Source organism: Cetorhinus maximus, chromosome 3, assembly GCF_964194155.1.
Source record: "Cetorhinus maximus chromosome 3, sCetMax3.hap1.1, whole genome shotgun sequence".
Taxonomy (NCBI): Eukaryota; Metazoa; Chordata; class Chondrichthyes; order Lamniformes; family Cetorhinidae; genus Cetorhinus; species Cetorhinus maximus.
In genome coordinates, this window is record NC_135881.1 from 18,687,926 (window position 1) to 18,706,476 (window position 18,551).

General features: G+C 41.8%; 1 protein-coding gene across 1 annotated transcript in view; it reads right to left on the reverse strand.

Annotated features, from left to right (window-relative positions):
- obscnb (obscurin, cytoskeletal calmodulin and titin-interacting RhoGEF b) overlaps positions 1 to 18,551 on the reverse strand; it is a 691,209-nt gene that overhangs the window by 659,470 nt on the left and 13,188 nt on the right. Inside the window, exons 2-3 of the mRNA XM_078536828.1 lie at positions 13,608 to 13,877; positions 11,178 to 11,438 (exon numbers count right to left, since the gene is read on the reverse strand). Of these exons, the coding sequence (XP_078392954.1) occupies positions 11,178 to 11,438; positions 13,608 to 13,877 (531 nt within the window). The remainder of the gene's footprint in view (positions 1 to 11,177; positions 11,439 to 13,607; positions 13,878 to 18,551) is intronic.

The following is an 18,551-nucleotide window of genomic DNA, read 5'->3' on the forward strand; positions in this document are numbered from 1 at the left end:
AATGAGATTTTCAGCAGCAGGTGAACTGAGGCAGGGACTAAAATAGGCAATATTACAGAGATGGAAGTAAGGGATCTAGCTCATGTAGTGATTACGTGGTCAGAAGCTCACCGCCAGATCTAATGGAACAGCAAGATTACGAACGATATTTTTTAGCCTTGATAGCTGCAAGGAAGCAAGATGGAGTCAGTGGCTAAGGAACTGAGTTTGTGGTTGAACTAAAAACAAAGGCTTCAACCCTCCCAAAATTTAATTGGAGGAAATTTCTGTCAAACAAGCAACGTGACAAATCTGAGAGAATGGATAGTGGTGGTGAGGTAGAGCTACGAGTCATCAACGTACATGTAGAACTAACATATTTTCAGATGATGTCACAGAAGGGCAGCATGCAGGAGAGAAATAGGACTAGGTCAAGGATAGATCCTTGGGGAAGACCAGAGATAACAGTGCAGATGTGGGAAGAGAAACCACTGCAAGTGATTCTCTGCCTATGGCTTGGTAGCTAAGAATGGAACCAGGTGAGGGTAGTCCCACCTAGTTAGCTGAAGGAGGATGGTGTGGTTAACCACATCCAAGGCCTCAGGCAAGCCATGATGAATGAGGAGGGATAGTGTATCATGGTCACAGTTACATCTGTTGCTTTGAAAAGGGCATTTTCAGTGCAGGGGTGGATGCAGAATCCAGATTGGAGGGGTTCAAACACATAACTGCACAAAAGATGGACATGGATTTGACAGTTGAAAACATGTTGCAGGATTTTGGAGAGGAAAGGAGATCGGAGTTTGGGTGGTAGCTTGCAAGGGGTCAAGGCTTGGTTTTTTGAGGAGAGGAGATGATGATGCCAGATTTGAAGGGGTGGGGACAGTACCTGAGGAGAGGGAATCTTTAACAATATCAGCCAACACAGGGGCCAAGAAGGAAAGTTAGGTGGTCAGCAGTTTGATAGGATTATGTTGAGCGAGCAGGAGGTGGGTCTCATGGACAAACTGAGCTAAGAGGGCATATAGAGAAAGATGATCCTGAGGAGAAGTTTGGCTTGGTGGGCTATGGGAAGGAAAGGAAGCAGCAGAGGCAGATAATGATAAGTATAACACCTCTTAGAAAACTACTAAATACATGTCAAGCAAATGCCACAGAGACTAAATTCCTTTTTCATAGTTGTTGACAAAGTCAAGTGTCTTGATTACACTGGGACTTCTCACCAGCAAAAAGATATATGAACTGTCTGTAAATAGTAGCATGCTCATTAGCAGGTTTAACAAGTGTAATTATAGTGGTAAGGTTTCAGATTTTGCTTCCAGATGTACTGGACTGACTTCACTTAACAACTAATTTTGCTGCCTAAGAGTCTGATGACTCTAACATCTGATACAGCCAACTGACACTATTGATGCTACATGCTCCTAGAATTTATACAAATCACATTGGTGGTGTAAGTGCATAATTTATGGAACAAAAGAGACAACAGTGATTTTTCAACAATATTGACTGGCAGAACAGGCTCAAGGAACTGAATGGCTCCCCCTGTTCCTCCTACATTCCTAGGACCTATCGGGTGCATAGCAGCTGAAAGAGAGGTATCCTTAGTTATTCAGAAGGCAGTATTGTTCATATGCTTATGGTTGCATTTGATATTTACGTATGAGGTAATTTGTTAACAAATCCACCTGTTTCGCTCTATGATGTTACATTTACCACAAGACAGGTCTCAATTACTCATACTCACTGTATCTTTTAATGAACAACACATAAAGAAAGAACAGAATTAGGCTTACTTTATTTCTAATCCTTTGCCTTCATGCACATTTCCCCATATATGTCTCCCTTTTGTATCCTCGTTCTTTGTATGCTGATCACATTTCCATTTTCTTTATGTCCTTTTCCCTTAAACTTTAATTGGAATGTCAAATGCTCCATAATATTAGGCTTACTTTTTGATTGCTTTAACAATGAGTCAACACAGAAACAGTAGCTGAGGCTTCAAGTGGAGACAGTGGCCCACCGGCTGGAAAATCAGGTGGGGGCTAGCCCACCTCTGCTGGTCCCGAAAGCCACATGTCAATTTTATCTTGTTCAAGCAATTATCTACCTGCAGTTGTGGTTTCTGCCCCTCTAATGCAGGAAATCCTGCCTCCAAAGGCCACCTACTAATCGCTTAGCTGGCAGCTCTGAATCCTAGCAGCGCCAATGGGAGTAATGATCACTGCTGGGTCTGCAGCAGGCCATGAAGTAGCAATTCTAGAGCAGGTCTGGAGTGCAGCCAAGTGGGATTGGAGCTAGCCAGAGCAGATCAGGCAGTCTCCACCTTGCTGGGAGTTGGAGCGGACCTGCAAGAGACAGTTGGGAGCTGAGGAACGCCTATAAATACAGACCAGGGATTCAAGTGAGGAGCGGAGATGAGGAGTGCCTATATAGACCGGGGATTTGAGTGAGGAGCGGAGCTGAGGAGCGCACTGTTTCACTGTGTCAGCTGCTGGGAAGCTGCAGTCTGGGAAAAAGGAGAAAAAAGCAATTGTGGCGTCACAGGAAGCTAGTAAGTTGATTGGCTATTAAGTGCTCAGTCTAAGGAACAGTCCATGAGAAACCAGCTTAAGACAGGCGAGTTAAGATAGATCTGTAAACAAAAAGAACTAAAACTTTAAAACAATAAACAAAAATTTGAAAACTTTAAAGTTAAAATAAAACAATAAAGGTAAAAAATGCAATAAAAATAAAGTAATTTAAACAAACATCTAAAACACATACCTTGTAGTTAAGAAGCATATAACCTTTAGTTGTCAGTGGTACTAGCATTCAATAAACACAGTGAGTTGTAGCGTACATAGGAAGATAGTAATTAAAGCAAATTAACTAAATAACATAAATTAGAATGGGGGACAGGTGTTATGTTGCAGCTGTGAGATGTGGGAGCTTTTGGATGCCAAGGCGATCCATGGCAAACACATCTGCAGGAAGTGTAAGTATAGTGAGGAATTCCGGATCAGGATTATTGATCTGGAAGCTGAAATGCAGACACTGCGCAACATAAGGGAGGGGTAGAAATACCTGGATACTTTGTTCCAGAAGACAGTCAACACCTCTTAGAAGAGGGTTACCTGTTTTGGTCAGCAGTGAGGGACAGGAGGACGTGACTGTCAGTGAGGCTGGTAATGGGACCATGCAGACAGTAGTGGAGGAACCTCAGACTTTACAATTGTCAAACAGGTTTGAGGTGCGAAGTCTGCAAGGTAGGCCATAGCACTGTGGTACAGGAAGCCGTCCAAGCAGGGGGAGCAAAAAGGAATGTAGTGGTAGTGGGGGATAGTACAGCGAGGGGAATTGACACTGTTCTCTTCAGCAAAGAGCAAGAGTCCAGACGGCGATGTTGCCTGCCCAGTGCCAGGGTTCAGGACATCTGCTCAGGGCTGGAGAGGAACTTGCAGTGGGAGGGGAAGAATCCAGTTTTTGTTGTCCACGTAGGTACCAATGGCATAGGTTGAACTAGGAAAGAGGTTCTGCAAAGTCAGTATGAGGAACTAGGTACCAAATTAAGAAGCAGATCCTCAAAGGTAATAATCTCTAGAATATTACCCAAGCCACGTGAAAATTGGCAAAGGGCAAATAAGATTAGAGAGACGAATGCGTGGCTCAAAGACTGGTGTGGGAGAAGTGGGTTCTGGTTTGTGGGGCACTGACATCAGTACTGGGGAAAGTGGGGGCTGTGCCGTTGGGACGGTTTACACCTGAACCATGTAGGGACTACTGTCCTCACAACTCGCATAACTAGAGGAATAGAGAGGGCTTTAAACTAAACAAGAGGGGTGAGGGATCAAGCTTGGGTAGGGGTAGCAATTCAAGGTTTAGAGTCAAGACAGGAGAGCAAAATAGTAATATGAGAAATGAGGGTCAAAGAATGGCATGAAGGGATAGAGAGAAAAAACATAGGAATACATCAACGGTCAAGGCCAGATGTTACAAAAGGAACAAAAAGACAAAACTAAAGGCTCTCTATCTGAATTTTTTTTTAAATTCATCCACGGGATGTGGGCTTCGCTGGCTGGGCCAGCATTTATTGCCCATCCTTTGTTGCCCTTGAGAAGGTGGTGAGCTGCCTTCTTGAACTGCTGCAGTCCATGTGGCGTAGGTACACCCACAGTGCTGTTAGGGAGGGAGTTCTAGGATTTTGACCCACCGACAGTGAAGGAATGGCAATATATTTCCAAGTCAGGATAGTGAGTGACTTGAAGAGGAACTTCCAGGTGGTGGTGTTCCCATCTATCTGCTGCCCTTGTCCTTCTAGATAGTAGTGGTCATGGGTTTGGAAGGTGCAATCTAAGGAGCCTTGGTGAATTCCTGCAATGCATCTTGTAGATGGTGCACTCTGTTGCTACTGTGCGTCGGTGGTGGAGGGAGTGAATGTTTGTGGATGTGGCACCAATCAAGCGGGCTGCTTTGCCCTGGATGGTGTCAAGCTTCTTGAGTGTTGTGGGAGCTGCACTCATCCAGGCAAGTGGGTAGTATTCCATCACACTCCTGACTTGTGCCTTAAAGATGATGGACAGTCTTTAGGGAGTCAGGGGGTGAGTTACTCGTTACACTTTTCCTAACCTCTGACCTGCTCTTGTAGCCACAGTATTTCTATGGCTAGTCCAATTCAGTTTCTGAAATGCACGTAGCATTCATAACAAAGTAAATAAATATGATCTGATAGCAATTACGGAGACGTGGCTGCAGGACGACAAAGATTGAGTCCTCAATATTGAAGGGTACATGACATTCAAGAAGAATAGGAAGCTAGGTAAAGGTGGAGGGGTAACACTGTTAATAAAAGGGGGCATTGGTGCAATAGTTAGAGATGACCTTGGTTCAGGAGATCAGGATGTAGAATCGGTTTGGGTGGAGATGAGGAATAGTAGGGGGAAAAGTCAAAAGTGAGAGTGGTCTACAGGACCCCTAACAGTAGCCACAGTGTAGGACAAAGTATTCAAGAGAAAATATTGTGTTCTTGTGGTAAAGGGACAGCAATAATCATGGGTGATTTTAATCTACACACAAACTGGAAAAATCAGATTGGCGGTAGTAGCCTGGATGTGGAGTTCATAGAATGCTTTTGAGATAGTTTCTTAGAGCAGCATGTTCTGGAGCCAACCAGAGAGCAGGTTATATTAGACTTGGCATTGTGTAACGTGACAGGATTAATTAATGACCTAAGAGTAAAGGCACCCCTAGGTAGGAGCGACCACAATATGACTGAATTTTACATCCAGTTTGAAAGGGAGAAGAGTGGGTCTAAGACTAGGATCGTAAACTTAAGGGCAACCATGTGGGAATGAAAGCTGAGCTTGCTGAAGTGAACTGAGAAACTAGGCTAGAGGATAGGTTAATAGAAATGCTCTGGACTCTGGAACAGTTCCTACAGATTGGAGGGTAGCTACTAATTTAACCCCACTATTTAAAAAGGGAGGCAGAGAGAAAACAGGGAATTATAGACCAGTCAGCCTGACATCAGTACTGGGGAAAATTCTAGAGTCCATTATAAAAGATTTAATAGCTGAGCACTTGGAAAACAGTGGCAGAATCGGACAGAGTCAGCATAGATTTACGAAAGGGAAATCATGCTTGACAAAACTACTGGAATTTTTCGAGGATGTAACTAGTGGAGTTGATGAGGGGGAGCCAGTGGATGTGGTTTTTTTGGACTTTCAGAAGGCTTTTGACAAAGTCCCACATAAGAGATTAGCATGTAAAATTAAAGCACATGGGATTGGGGGTAGTGTATTAAGATGGATAGAAAACTGGTTGGCAGACAGGAAACAAAAACAAACAGGTCTTTTTCCGAATGGCAGGCAGTGGGGTACACAGGGATCGGTGCTGGGACCCCAGCTATTCACAATATATATTAATGATTTAGATGAGTGGACTAAATGTAATATCTCCAAGTTTGCAGATCACATAAAACTGGGTGGGAGGGTGAGCTGTGAGGAGGATGCAGAGATGCTTCAGTGTGATTTGGACAAGCTGAGTATGTGGGCAAATGCATGGCAGATGCAGTATAATGTGGATAAATGTGAGGTAATCCACTTTCGTAGCAAAAACAGGAAGGCAGATTATTATCCGAAAGTGCTATAAATTGAGTGAGGGGAATGTACAACGAGACCTGGGTGTTCTCGTACACCAGTCGCTGAAGGTAAGCATGCAGGTGCAGCAGGTGGTAAAGAAGGCAAATGGTATGTTGGCCTTCAAAGCGAGAGGATTCGAGTACAGGAGCAGGGATGTCTTGCTGCAATTATACAGGGCCTTGGTGAGACCACACCTGGAATATTGTGTGCAGTTTTGATCTCCTTAACTGAGGAAGGATGTTCTTGCTTTAGAGGGAATGCAGCGAAGGTTTACCAGACTGATTCCTGGGATGGCGGGACCGACATATGAGGAGAGATTGAGTTGGTTAGGATTATATTTGCTAGAGTTCAGAAGAATATGGGGGGGGGATCTCATAAAAACCTATAAAATTCTAACAGGACTAGACAACGGAGATGCAGAAAGGATGTTCCCAATAGTGGGGGAGTCCAGAACCAGGGGTCACAGTCTGAGGATACGGGGTAGACCATTTAGGACTGAGATGAGGAGAAATATCTTCACCCAGAGAGTGGTGAGCCTGTGGAATTCGCTACCATAGAAAGTAGTTGAGGCCAAAACAATATACGTTTTCAAGAAGGAGTTAAATATAGCTCTTGGGGCAAAAGGGATCAAAGGATATGGGGAGAAAGCAGGAGCAGGCTATTGAGTTAGATGATCAGCCATGATCATAATAAATGGCGGAGCAGGTTCGAAGGGCCGAATGGCCTACTCTTGCTCCTATTTTCTGTTTCTAAGCAATGGCAGACATTAAGGGGATATTTCAGAGTATTCAGAATAAGTACATTCCTACTATAAAGAAAAATTCTAAGGGGAGGACTCACCATCTGAGGTTAACAAAAGAAGATAAAGAAAGCATCAAACTTAAGGAAAAAACATATAACTCCGCAAGGATGAGTGACAGGACAGATGGTCGGAAAGAATATAAAGAACGGCAGAGAATGACTAAAAGGTTAATCAGGAGGAAGAAATTAGAGGATGAGAGGAAGCTAGCTAGAAATGTAAAAAGCAAGAGGTGTACCCCACTGCCTGCCATTCGGAAAAAGACCTGTTTGTTTTTGTTTCCTGTCTGCCAACCAGTTTTCTATCCATCTTAATACACTACCCCCAATCCCATGTGCTTTAATTTTACATGCTAATCTCTTATGTGGGACTTTGTCAAAAGCCTTCTGAAAGTCCAAAAAAACCACATCCACTGGCTCCCCCTCATCAACTCCACTAGTTACATCCTCGAAAAATTCCAGTAGTTTTGTCAAGCATGATTTCCCTTTCGTAAATCTATGCTGACTCTGTCCGATTCTGCCACTGTTTTCCAAGTGCTCAGCTATTAAATCTTTTATAATGGACTCTAGAATTTTCCCCAGTACTGATGTCAGGCTGACTGGTCTATAATTCCGTTTTCTCTCTGCCTCCCTTTTTAAATAGTACCTTTCTACAGGTACTTAAAAAGGAAAAGAGTAAGTAAAGTGAGTGTTGGTCCTCTAGAGAGTGACAGTGGAGAGTTAATAGTGGATAATAAGGAAATAGCGGAAGAAATGAACAAATATTTTGCTTCTGTGTTCACTATAGAGGGTACAAAATACATTCCAGTAATAGCTGAAAATCAGGAGGTCAACGGGAGAAAGGAACTTGGTGAAGTTGAAATCACTAGGGAAATGGTACTTCGCAAATTGATGGAGCTGCGGGCTGGCAAGCCTCCGGGTCCTGATGGACTACATCCTAGGGTCTTAAAAGAGGTGGCTAATGAAGTAGTCAATGCACTGGTGCTAATTTTCCAAATCTCACTAGATTCTGGAAAGGTTCCATCAGATTGGAAAGTAGCAAATATAACCCCTCCACTCAAGAAGGGAGGGAGGCAGAAAACAGGAAACTAAAGGCCAGTTAGCTTGACGTTTCTCATGGGGAAGTTATTAGAATCGATCATTAAGAAGGTTATAGCTGGGCACTTAGAAGAGCTCAAGGCAATCAGGAAGAGTCAGCATGGTTTTGTGAAAGGAAAATCACGTTTAACCAATTTATTGGAGTTTTTTGAAGGAGTAACATGTGCAGTGGATAAAGGGGAGCCTGTAGATATACTGTACTTGGGATTTGATAAGGTGCCACATTAAAGATTATTACGAAAAATAAAAGCGCATCATGTAGGGGGTAACATATTCGCATGGATAGAAGATTGGCTGGCTGAGAAAGCAGAGGGTATGCATTAATGGGTCCTTTTCTGATTAGCAGGATGTGACAAGTAGAGTCCCACAGGGGTCTGTACTGAGGCCTCAACTTCTTACGATTTACATCACTGACTTAGATAAGGGGAGTGAAGCCATGGTAGCTAAATTTGCAGATGACACAAAGATAGGTAGGAAAGTATGTTGAGAAGAGGACATGAGAGGGTTGTAGATGGATATAGATAGGTTGAGTAAATGGGCAAAGATCTAGCAAATGGAGTTTAATGTGGGAAAATGTGAAGTTGTTCACTTTGGCAGGAAGAACACAAAAGCAGAGCATTACTTAAATGGAGAATTCAGCATAATTCTGAGGTGCAGAGGGATCTAGGTATTCTAGTACATGACTCACAAAAAGTTAGTGTGCAGGTACAGCAAGTATTTGAGAAGGTTATTGGAATGCTAACCTTTGTCACAAGGGAGATTGAACATAAAAGTAAGGGCGTTAGGCTTCAGTTATATAGGGCATTTGTGAGACCGCACCTCGAATGCTGTGTGAAGTTTTGGTCTCCTTATTTAAAGAAGGATATAAATGCACTGGAGGCGGTTCAAAGGAGGTTTACTAGGTTGATACCTGGAATGAATGGGTTGTCTTATGAGGAAATGTTGGACAGACTGGGCTTGTTTCCACTGGAGTTTAGAAGAGTGAGGGGTGATTTGATTGAAGTACACAAGATCCTGAACAGCCTTGACAAGGTAAACATCGAAAGGATGTTTCCTCTTGTGGGTGAATCCAGAACTAGGGGACACTGTTTTAAAATTAGGGGTTGCCCTTTTAGGACAGAGATGAGGAGAATGTTTTTCTCTCAGACGGTTGCGCGACTTTGGAACTCTCTGCCTCAGAAGGTGGTGGAGGCGGGGTCACTGAATATTTTTAAGGCAGAGGTAAATCGGTTCTTGCTAGGCAAGGGAATCAAATATTATCGGGGTTAGATGGGAATGTGGAAATCGAAACACATGATGATCAGCCATGATCTTATTGAATGCAGAGCAGGCTCGAGGGGCCGAAATGGTCTACCTTTGCTGGAATATAAGGAATAGGAACAAGAGTAGACCAAAGACGTAGGAGCGGAAGTAGGCCATTTGGCCCATCGAGTCTGCTCTGCCATTCAGTGAGATCATGGCTGATCTGCTAATCCTCAACTCAACTTTCTTGTCTTTGCTCCTTAACCCTTGATTCCCTTACTGATTAAAAATCTGTCCATCTCAGCCTTGAACATACTTAATGACCCAGACTCTACAGCCCTCTGTGGTAAAGAATTCCACAGGTTAACTACCCTCTGAGAGAAGAAATTCCTCCTCATCTTTGTCTTGAATGTGCGACCCCTTACTCTGAGATTATGCCCTCTGGTCCTAGACTCTCCAACAAGGGGAAAAAACCTCTCAGCATCTATCCTGTCAAGTCCCCTAAGAATCTTATATGTTTCAGTAAGGTCGCCTCTCATTCTTCTAAATTCCAATGAGTATGGGCCCAACCTACTCAACCTCTCCTCATAAGAAAATCCCTCCATACCCGGGATCAACCTAGTGAGCCTTCTCTGACTGCCTCCAATGCCAGTACATCTTTCCTTAGACAAAAGGACCAAAAATGTTCACAGTATTCTAGGTGTGGTCTAACTAGTGCCTTGTATAGTTTTAGCAGGACTTCCCTATTTTTATACCCCATTCCCTTTGAAATAAAGGCCAACATTCCATTTGCCTTCCCTATTACCTGTTGAACTTGTATCCTAGCTTTTTGGGATTCAGGGTTGAAGTTGTCAATCATGAGGGCAGTGGAGCACTTCCAGCAAGCCCACAGGGGGGCTGCTAGGTTTTGTTGGGCGACCCTCCCCAGCTGCAATAGGAACAGCCTTAAGTGGCCATAGTGGAGGCAGGAAGGCATAGTACCAACTCCTTTAACCCCGTTCACCTAAACAATGGTAGGAATGTGGAACTCTCCATCACAAGGAGTGGTTGAAGCAATTAGTTTGGATGCATACAAGGAGAAACTAGGCAAGCATTTGAGGGAGAAGGGAATAGATGGTGATGATGGTAGATTTAGATGAGAGGAGACTTAAGTGGAGCATAAACATCAGGATGGACTGGTTGGACCAAATGGCAGTTTCAGTGCTGTACATCCTATGTAAACATTAGGATTGCCAATTGTAATGTTAAAAATCAAAACTGAAACCTTACTAGTCTGCATATTCCAGCTACTCATGTGGAACTAAGCAAAGCTGTCTGAAATTGATAATTGTTATTAGATTGGTATGGCACCATAATGTATCGTACAAGTTGTTTTATATTGTCAGTTATTGTTTCAAAACAGTCATGATACCTTGCCAAAATTCACACAGAATAGACAAATAATTGTTTAAGTAAATTGTGTTGAAAAAACAACATTCTACCCATTTGTGGTAGTCCATAGAGTTACATCCATGATTTGGCATGAGTTCCAGGTTAGCACTCGCCATAAGGTAAAAAAGCATTATCCTGAATTATCCTGCTTTTCACCTCTAACTGGAAAGTTACAGACTTTGGGATAGGTTACATGCCAACAATTAGCCAAAGAATGATCAGTTTGCCATTATAAACAATCAAAGACACAAAAAAGGAAAGAATGATGTTGAAGTCTTGGGATGGCTAAACTAATATATAATTACCTGATATGGAAGGCCAATTGCTTTTAGATTGCATAATAATGAACATTTCTTTCTGGAGCCTGGTATGACTAACACCTGAATTTGACACCTTTTTACTATTGCTGAGAAGTTGAAGACCTGTAACGCCCCAATTCTGCCAGAAGCAACTGTAAAGGCAAAACATTTTTGATTGAAAAAGAAAATAAAAATAAGTCTTAAAACTCACATGTTAATGTGAATTGAGTTGATGTTCTAGAGTCATCTGCCAAAAGAGCTATTTCTCCAATGTCTTCCCATTTGCATTCACGAATAGTAAGGGTGTGCCGCTTGCCAGAAACAGTGATGGTTGTTCTATCATTTGGTTCTAGCTCTTTTCCATTCTTTGTCCACCTGATATTCTTACAGCCACTGTCCAGTTCCACACAGAAAATGGCAGTGTCATTTTCTGGTACTGCAGTTTTCCTTGGAAGTTTCTTAACAATGTTACCTGTAAGAAAAAATGTTTACCTGTAACTATAAGCTGCGATGACTTTGTGCACCTGACCAAAGCAGTTGCAGCCTACAAGGTCCCTCAGATTCCTTGAAAATGAAGTAATTAGTCTATGTCAAAACAAAAATATCTGGAAAAACTCAGCAGGTCTGGCATCATCTGCGGAGAGGAACACAGTTAACGTTTCGAGTCCGTATGACTCTTCAACAGAACTAAGTAAAAATAGGAAAGAGGTCATATTTCACCTCTTTTCTATTTTTACTTAGTTCTGTTGAAAAGTCATATGGACTCGAAACGTTAACTGTGCTCCTCTCCGCAGATGCTGCCAGACCTGCTGAGTTTTTCCAGGTATTTTTGCTTTTGTTCTGGATTTCCAGCATCCATAGTTTTTTGCTTTTAATTAGTCTATGCCTTCAGTTCCTATTTTCTGCAAAACAGTGAATAAAACTTGCCCTTTTATTTTATTTATTCTAAAAAATGCACTGTTTTTAATATTTACTCATATTATTATATTCATCTTGCTACAAAATTAACATTGTATAGGTGGTAACTTTCTTGGAACTGCTCGTGCTGCAATGTAACTTTGGCATGAACATACGCTTTTGGATGTGGCAATGGGGCTCCTGGTGGAGTAGATCCAGAGGAGGATGTGGCCTATACCCACAGAGCAGGGGAGGAAGAGGTGCCCATCTCACCATTCTATTTCTTTCTCCTGCAACATCTGGTGTTGTTCTGCCTTACCCTATATCCTCCTCCCATTCCTCCCACAGTCCAAGGGAGAGACATCTTAACCTGTCGCTGTGTGTCAGCCAAAGCACCAGACCTTCAGTTAGAAGTTTATATGAGATACCTGCCTACAATGCCCCAAAAAATTGCCTCTAATCGGCATTTGAGTGCTAAACACACAGGTGTCAATAAACCTGCAAGTTCAATTTAGGATAATCGACAATTAGATTCAAAATTGCTTGCTAAAACCAGAGTTTGTAAAAGGCATGTCTTATCAGTACGGTAGTCAATTCAGCACCTCATGTTTTCACCAAAGTAATCCCCTAAATGTTTTAACAATTGTTAAGAAGCAATAGTTCCAATTAATGCATGAAGCACAACACCTAATTGTGGGAGTGACGGCAAAATACTGCGGATGCTGGAAATCTGAAACGAAAACAAAAAATGCTGGAAAAACTCAGCAGGTCTGACAGCATCTGTGGAGAGAGAGAGACAGAGATAATGTTTCGAATCCGTATGACTCCTCTTCAGATCTGGTTCAGACCTAATTGTAGGAGAACTGGCTTCTTGTATAAATGGCTGCATACAAAACCAACCTTACAAAGGCTGTCAAAGGGATACAGCCTAGGATGATAACAAAGTAAGATCCTCACAATTTGTTTGAAGAACTTAGACAATTCATGAATTTCTCGAACTGTCTTTAGCCTAATGATTTGATTGACAGATCAATCAGGATGAAAATTTAGTTGTAAAACTAAAGTTATTGATATTGATTAGATTCTTCTGCAAACTCTTAAACTTTCACTCTTCTTTTCTATATTCGCTCATGGGATGTGAGTGTCACTGGCTAGGCCAGCATTTATTGCCTAGCCAGCAACGCCCACATCCCATCAATGAATTTTAAAAAAATTGTGCTCGAGAAGGTCGTGGTGAGCTGGCTTCTTGAATAGCTGCAGTTCAAGTGTTGTAGGAACTCCCATAGTGCTGATAGGAAGGTAGTTCCTAGATTTTGACTCAGCGACAGTGAAGGAATAGCGATAGAGTTCCAAGTCAGGTGTGTGACTTGGAGGAGAATTTGCAGATGGTGGTGTTCCCATGCATCTGCTGCCCTTGTCCTTCTAGGTGGTAGGGGTCATGGGTTTGGAAGATAAATGCCATCCTTAGGTGCATGTTTAAATATTGTCAATAATTGTGATGTGCTTAATAAACCTTTGAATGTCCAACTGTAATGCTGTGAACCCTATTATTCTGAGGAGTAATTTATGAGTAAGAATACCCATCCTCTAACAAATTTATGAATGTAATTCTTTGGCCATCATTATATAAATAATGGACCCATTACTTCAAAAAGCTGAAAATGGCTAGTAAGTTAAACCAAGAGATTTAAGGTGTTTAGCATTCAAACACAACAATGAAATTAAGGTGCCACATGAATCTTACCTTTTACTGTCAACTCTCCAACCGTTCTGCTGCCTTCTTTCATTTCACAGATGTAGACAGCATCGTCATCAGTAGTAACATTTTTGATAGTAAGTTTTCTAAGGGTGCCTTCCTCTTCTATTTTATATTTGGTGCTCTCAGCTATCTCAGTTTCCTCTAAGAACCAACTGGCCTGTATGGCAGGAATAGGAACTTCACATTGGAGGGTTGCAGTTTCCTTCTCCACAACGTCAACATCTTTCAGTTTGGTCTTAAAGGATATGCTTGGTTCTGAAATTGGACATAACCATACATTTGAATACTTTAGCATTGTTGTTATTAATCATTATGCTCTACTTTTTAGTTACACCTGAAGTGCAATTCTAGTTTTTAAAAACTCGGATTAAACAAGAAAAAAAGGAGAAAATGTTGGAAATATGTAACAGCTCAATCAATATCTTAAAGATAAAAGGCACATTATGATGACTGAGTAAGTATCCTTTATCAGACTGGATGGAACAAAATTCTACTAACAGCAACTGCATCATACTTATTAGACATTGCGAATAAAACAATGAAATTGAACAACAATTTACAATTATATAGCACTTTTTTTTTAAATTCCAAAACTTCATAGAGACATAATAAGGAGACTTTACAAGGAATTGCCAAAAGCTTGTTCACATAATACTTATAAGCAAAGTTAGGACTCATGGAATAAAAAGGACAGTATCAACATGGATACAAAATTGGCTGAGTTTGAATGGTTGTTTTTCAGACTAGAGGAAGGTTTATAGTGGAGGTCACCAGAAATCGGTGTTAGGAATCCTGATCTTCCTGATATATATATTAATGACCTAGACCTTGGTGTACAGGTCACAATTTCAGAATTTGCTGATGATACAAAACTTGGATGTATTGTGAACCATGAGGAGGATACAATTCTAAAGGGCATGCAGGACCAGAGAAGCCTGGGTGTATATCTGCATATACCATTGAAGGTGGCATTACAGGTTGAGAGAGCGGCTAATAAATCACACAGCATCCTGGGCTTTAGGATTACAAAAGCATGGAAGTTATGTTAAACCTGTATAAAACACTGATTCAGCCTCAACCAGAGTATTGCATCCAGTTCTGGGCACCATACTTTAGGAAGGATGTAAAGGCATTAGAGGAGCTGCAGAAAAGATTCACAATAATGTTTCCAGGGATGAGGAACTTCAGTTACATAGAAAGATTGGAGAAGTTGGGACTGTTCTCCTTAAAGAGATGGTTGAGAGGATTTCATAATGTATTCTTAGTCATAAAAGGTCTGGACAGAGTAGATAGGAAGAAGCTGTTTCTATTGGTAGAAGAATCAAGAACCAAAGGACACAGATTTAAGGTAATAGGCAAAAGAAACAATGGCGACATGAGGAAAAGCTTTTTCAAGCAGAGAGTCATAAGGAAATGAAATGCACCGCCTGAGAGTGTACACATGGAGACAGGATAAATTAGGGAATTCAAAAGGAAATTGGATCATTTCCTGAAAAGGAAAAATTTACAGGGCTACAGGGAAAAAGCAGGGGAATGGCTTCTTCAGAGGGCCAGCACAATCAAGGGCTGAATTGCCTCCTTCTGTACGGTAACCATTCTATGATTCTATGAAATGTTTTCAGAACATTCTTAAGCAAGAGAAAAGCGAAGGGAATGCACAAGATGTTAGGGTCCAAGGAATGGAGAGTTCAGGTGGGAGATATATTGTTGGAGGAGATTACAGAAATAGGAATGGTCATGAAAGGATTTAAGTACATGGGTGAGATGAGGGTTGAGAGTCAATATATATGAGAAATGGAAAGGGAGAAAGGAGAGTGTGACTTTGTTCTGCAGAGGTCACAGGGGATTGAAATTGCTGACAAGTGAAGTGAATTTGTGATGGCAAAGACTCAGCCCTTCCAATGTTTAACTGCAGCTCATTCTCAACTATAATATCGAACAAGCGATTTGACATCAGAGGGCACTGTCAGTGTACCTACACCTCACGGATTGCAATGGTTCAAGAAGACAGCTCACCTCCACCTTCTCAAGGGCAATTAGGGATGGGCAGTAAATGCTGCCCACATCCTGTTAACAAATTAAAATATGGTCACATGGAGCTGAGCGTCATCGGCACACACATAGGCCTGATTCCACATACATGGATGATTTCACCAAGGATCTGATGTAAAAACAACAACAGCTTACGTATATTTAGCACCTTTATGGTAGTAAAACTTCCCAAGGCGCTTCAAAGGAGCATTATGAAGCACAGTACAACACTGAGTCACATAAGGAACTACTATATCCGATGACTGAAAGCATGGTCAAAGAGGTAGGTTTTAAGGAGTACCTTAAAGGAATGTACGAACATACGGAATAGGAGCAGAAGTAGACCATTCGGCCCTTTGAGCCTGCTCTGTCATTCAGTAAGATCATGGCTGATCTGTTTGTGTTTTGAGTTCCACATTCCCATCTAACCCCAATAACCTCTGATTCCATTACCTAACAATGAATCTACCTCTGCCTTAAAAATATTCAATGACCCCACCTCCACCGCCTTCAGAGGCAGAGAGCTCCAAAGTCACACAACCCTCAGAGAAAAATTTCTCCTCATCTCTATCCTGAAAGGATCAACCCCTAATTTGAAAATAGTTCTGGAATCACCCACAAGAGGAAACATCCTTCCCACATCACCTTGTCAATACCGTTCAGGGTCTTATATTCTTATGTCACCCCTCACTCTTCTAAACTTCAGTGGAAACAAGCCCAGTCTGTCTAACATTTCCTCATAAGACAATCCACTCATTCCAGGAATCAATCTAGCAAATCTCCTCTGAACTGCCTCCAACGCATTTACATCCTTCCTTACATCTTTCCTGAGCAGTAGGTTCAGGTAACTCAAGCCACAGCCACCAATGATAGAGTGATTAAAATCGAGAATACTCAAGTGGCCAGAATAAAAGGTGCGCAGCTATCCAGAGAGTTGTGGGGCTGGAGGAGATTAGAGATAGGGATGGGCAAGGCTTTGGAGGTTTTGAAAACAGGGATGAGAATTTTAAAACTGAGATGCTGCTGAACGGGCAGTCAATGTAGATCAGCAAGCACAGGGTTGATGGGTGAATGGGATTTAATACAAGATAGAACACGGGCAGCAGAGTGTTGGATTACTTCAAATTTATGAAGGGTAGAACATGGGAGACTGATCAGGAGTGCCTAGGGCTCTAGAGAAGAGAAGCCAATGCTGGAAAAACTCTTACATAGAACATAAGGAATGGGAACAGGAGTAGACCATTCGGCCCCTCGAGCCTGCTCCGCCATTCAATAAGACCATGGCTGTACTTCTTGTGTTTCGATTTGCACAATCCCATCTAACCCCAGTAACCTTTGATTCCCTTGCCTAACAAGAAGCTATCTACCTCTGCCTTAAAAATATTCAATGACCCCGCCTCCGCCACCTTCTGAGGCAGAGAGTTCCAAAGTCGTCCTCTGAGAGAAAAAAATTCTCCTCATCTCTGTCTTAAAATGGCAACCCCTAATTTTAAAACAGTGTCCCCTAGTTCTGGACTCACCCACAAGAGGAAACATCCTTTCGACGTCCACCTTGTCAAGGCCATTCAGGGTCTTGTATACTTCAATCAAATCGCTCCTCACTCTTCTAAACTCCAGCAGAAACAAGCCCAGTCTGTCCAACCTTTCCTCATAAGACAACCCACTCATTCCAGCTATCAACCTAGTAAAGCTCCTTTGAACCGCCTACAATGCATTTACATCCTTGCTTAAATAAGGAGACCAAAACTGCACACAGTATTCGCGGTGCGGTCTCACCAATGCCCTGTATAACTAAAGGATAATATTCTTACTTTTATGTTCAATCCCTCTTGTAATAAATGATAACATTCTAATAACCTTTTTAATTACTTACTGTACCTGCATACTAACTTTTTGTGACTCATGTACTAGAATACATAGATCCCTCTGCACCTCAGAATTATGCAGCCGTTCTCCATTTACGTAATACTCTGTTTTTTCGTTCTTCCTGCCAAAGTGAACAACTTCACATTTTCTTCTATCCTATGAAGCCCCATCATTCCTATGCCTGCTCACCTACATTGGCTCCAGGACCCCGGGGCCTCATCTTTAAATTTCTCATCATTGTATTTAAATTTCTTCATGGTCCCAAGCCTCTTTATCTCTATAATCTCCTCCAGTCATGCAACCCACTCCCTTAAAAACTCTCTGCCTAAGTTATTAAGAGAGCAATGTTAGCTTAAACTTCAGTGGTCGTCTTATTTTTGTCCTTTTTAAAAGAATTCCTCCCCTCCATCCCAAGCTACACCTCGTCTCCTGCATTATTGATGTATTTCATACTTTTTACCATTTCTGTGTCAGATCACTATACTCTTCCAAAATAGTAAGTTGTTTAAGATGACTGTTCTTGTTCAAAATGGCAAAGGTTTCAAATACCGTGATATAAAACATTTTCATGATAATTGGCAAAAGAAGCAATGGAGACATGAGGAGGAACTTTTTCACACAGCAGGTGGTTAAGATCTGGAATGTGCTGTCTGATAAAGTGGTAGAGGCAGGTTCAATCGAGACACTCAAGAGGGAATTGGATTATTACCTATCAAGGATGAATAGGCAGTTGCGGGGGGAAGGTGAGGGAATAGCACTAGGGTGCATTGCTCACTCTAAGAACAAGCACAGACACAACAGGTCAAATGGCATCCTTCTGTACTATAACAATTCTGTAATCCTGTGATTTGCTAAAGTATTACATCTAACTCTTTACTGTCTTGAACAAAAGTATTCCTTGGGCCTAACAAATCAGCACAGGTGCTGAAGCTAAAATTTTCTTTAGTGACTGGAACAGATTCATCACAGGCTGGAGTCTACTTAAATGCCATTGCTGATAGCTGTCATTCTTTAAATTTCAACAGCTGCTGC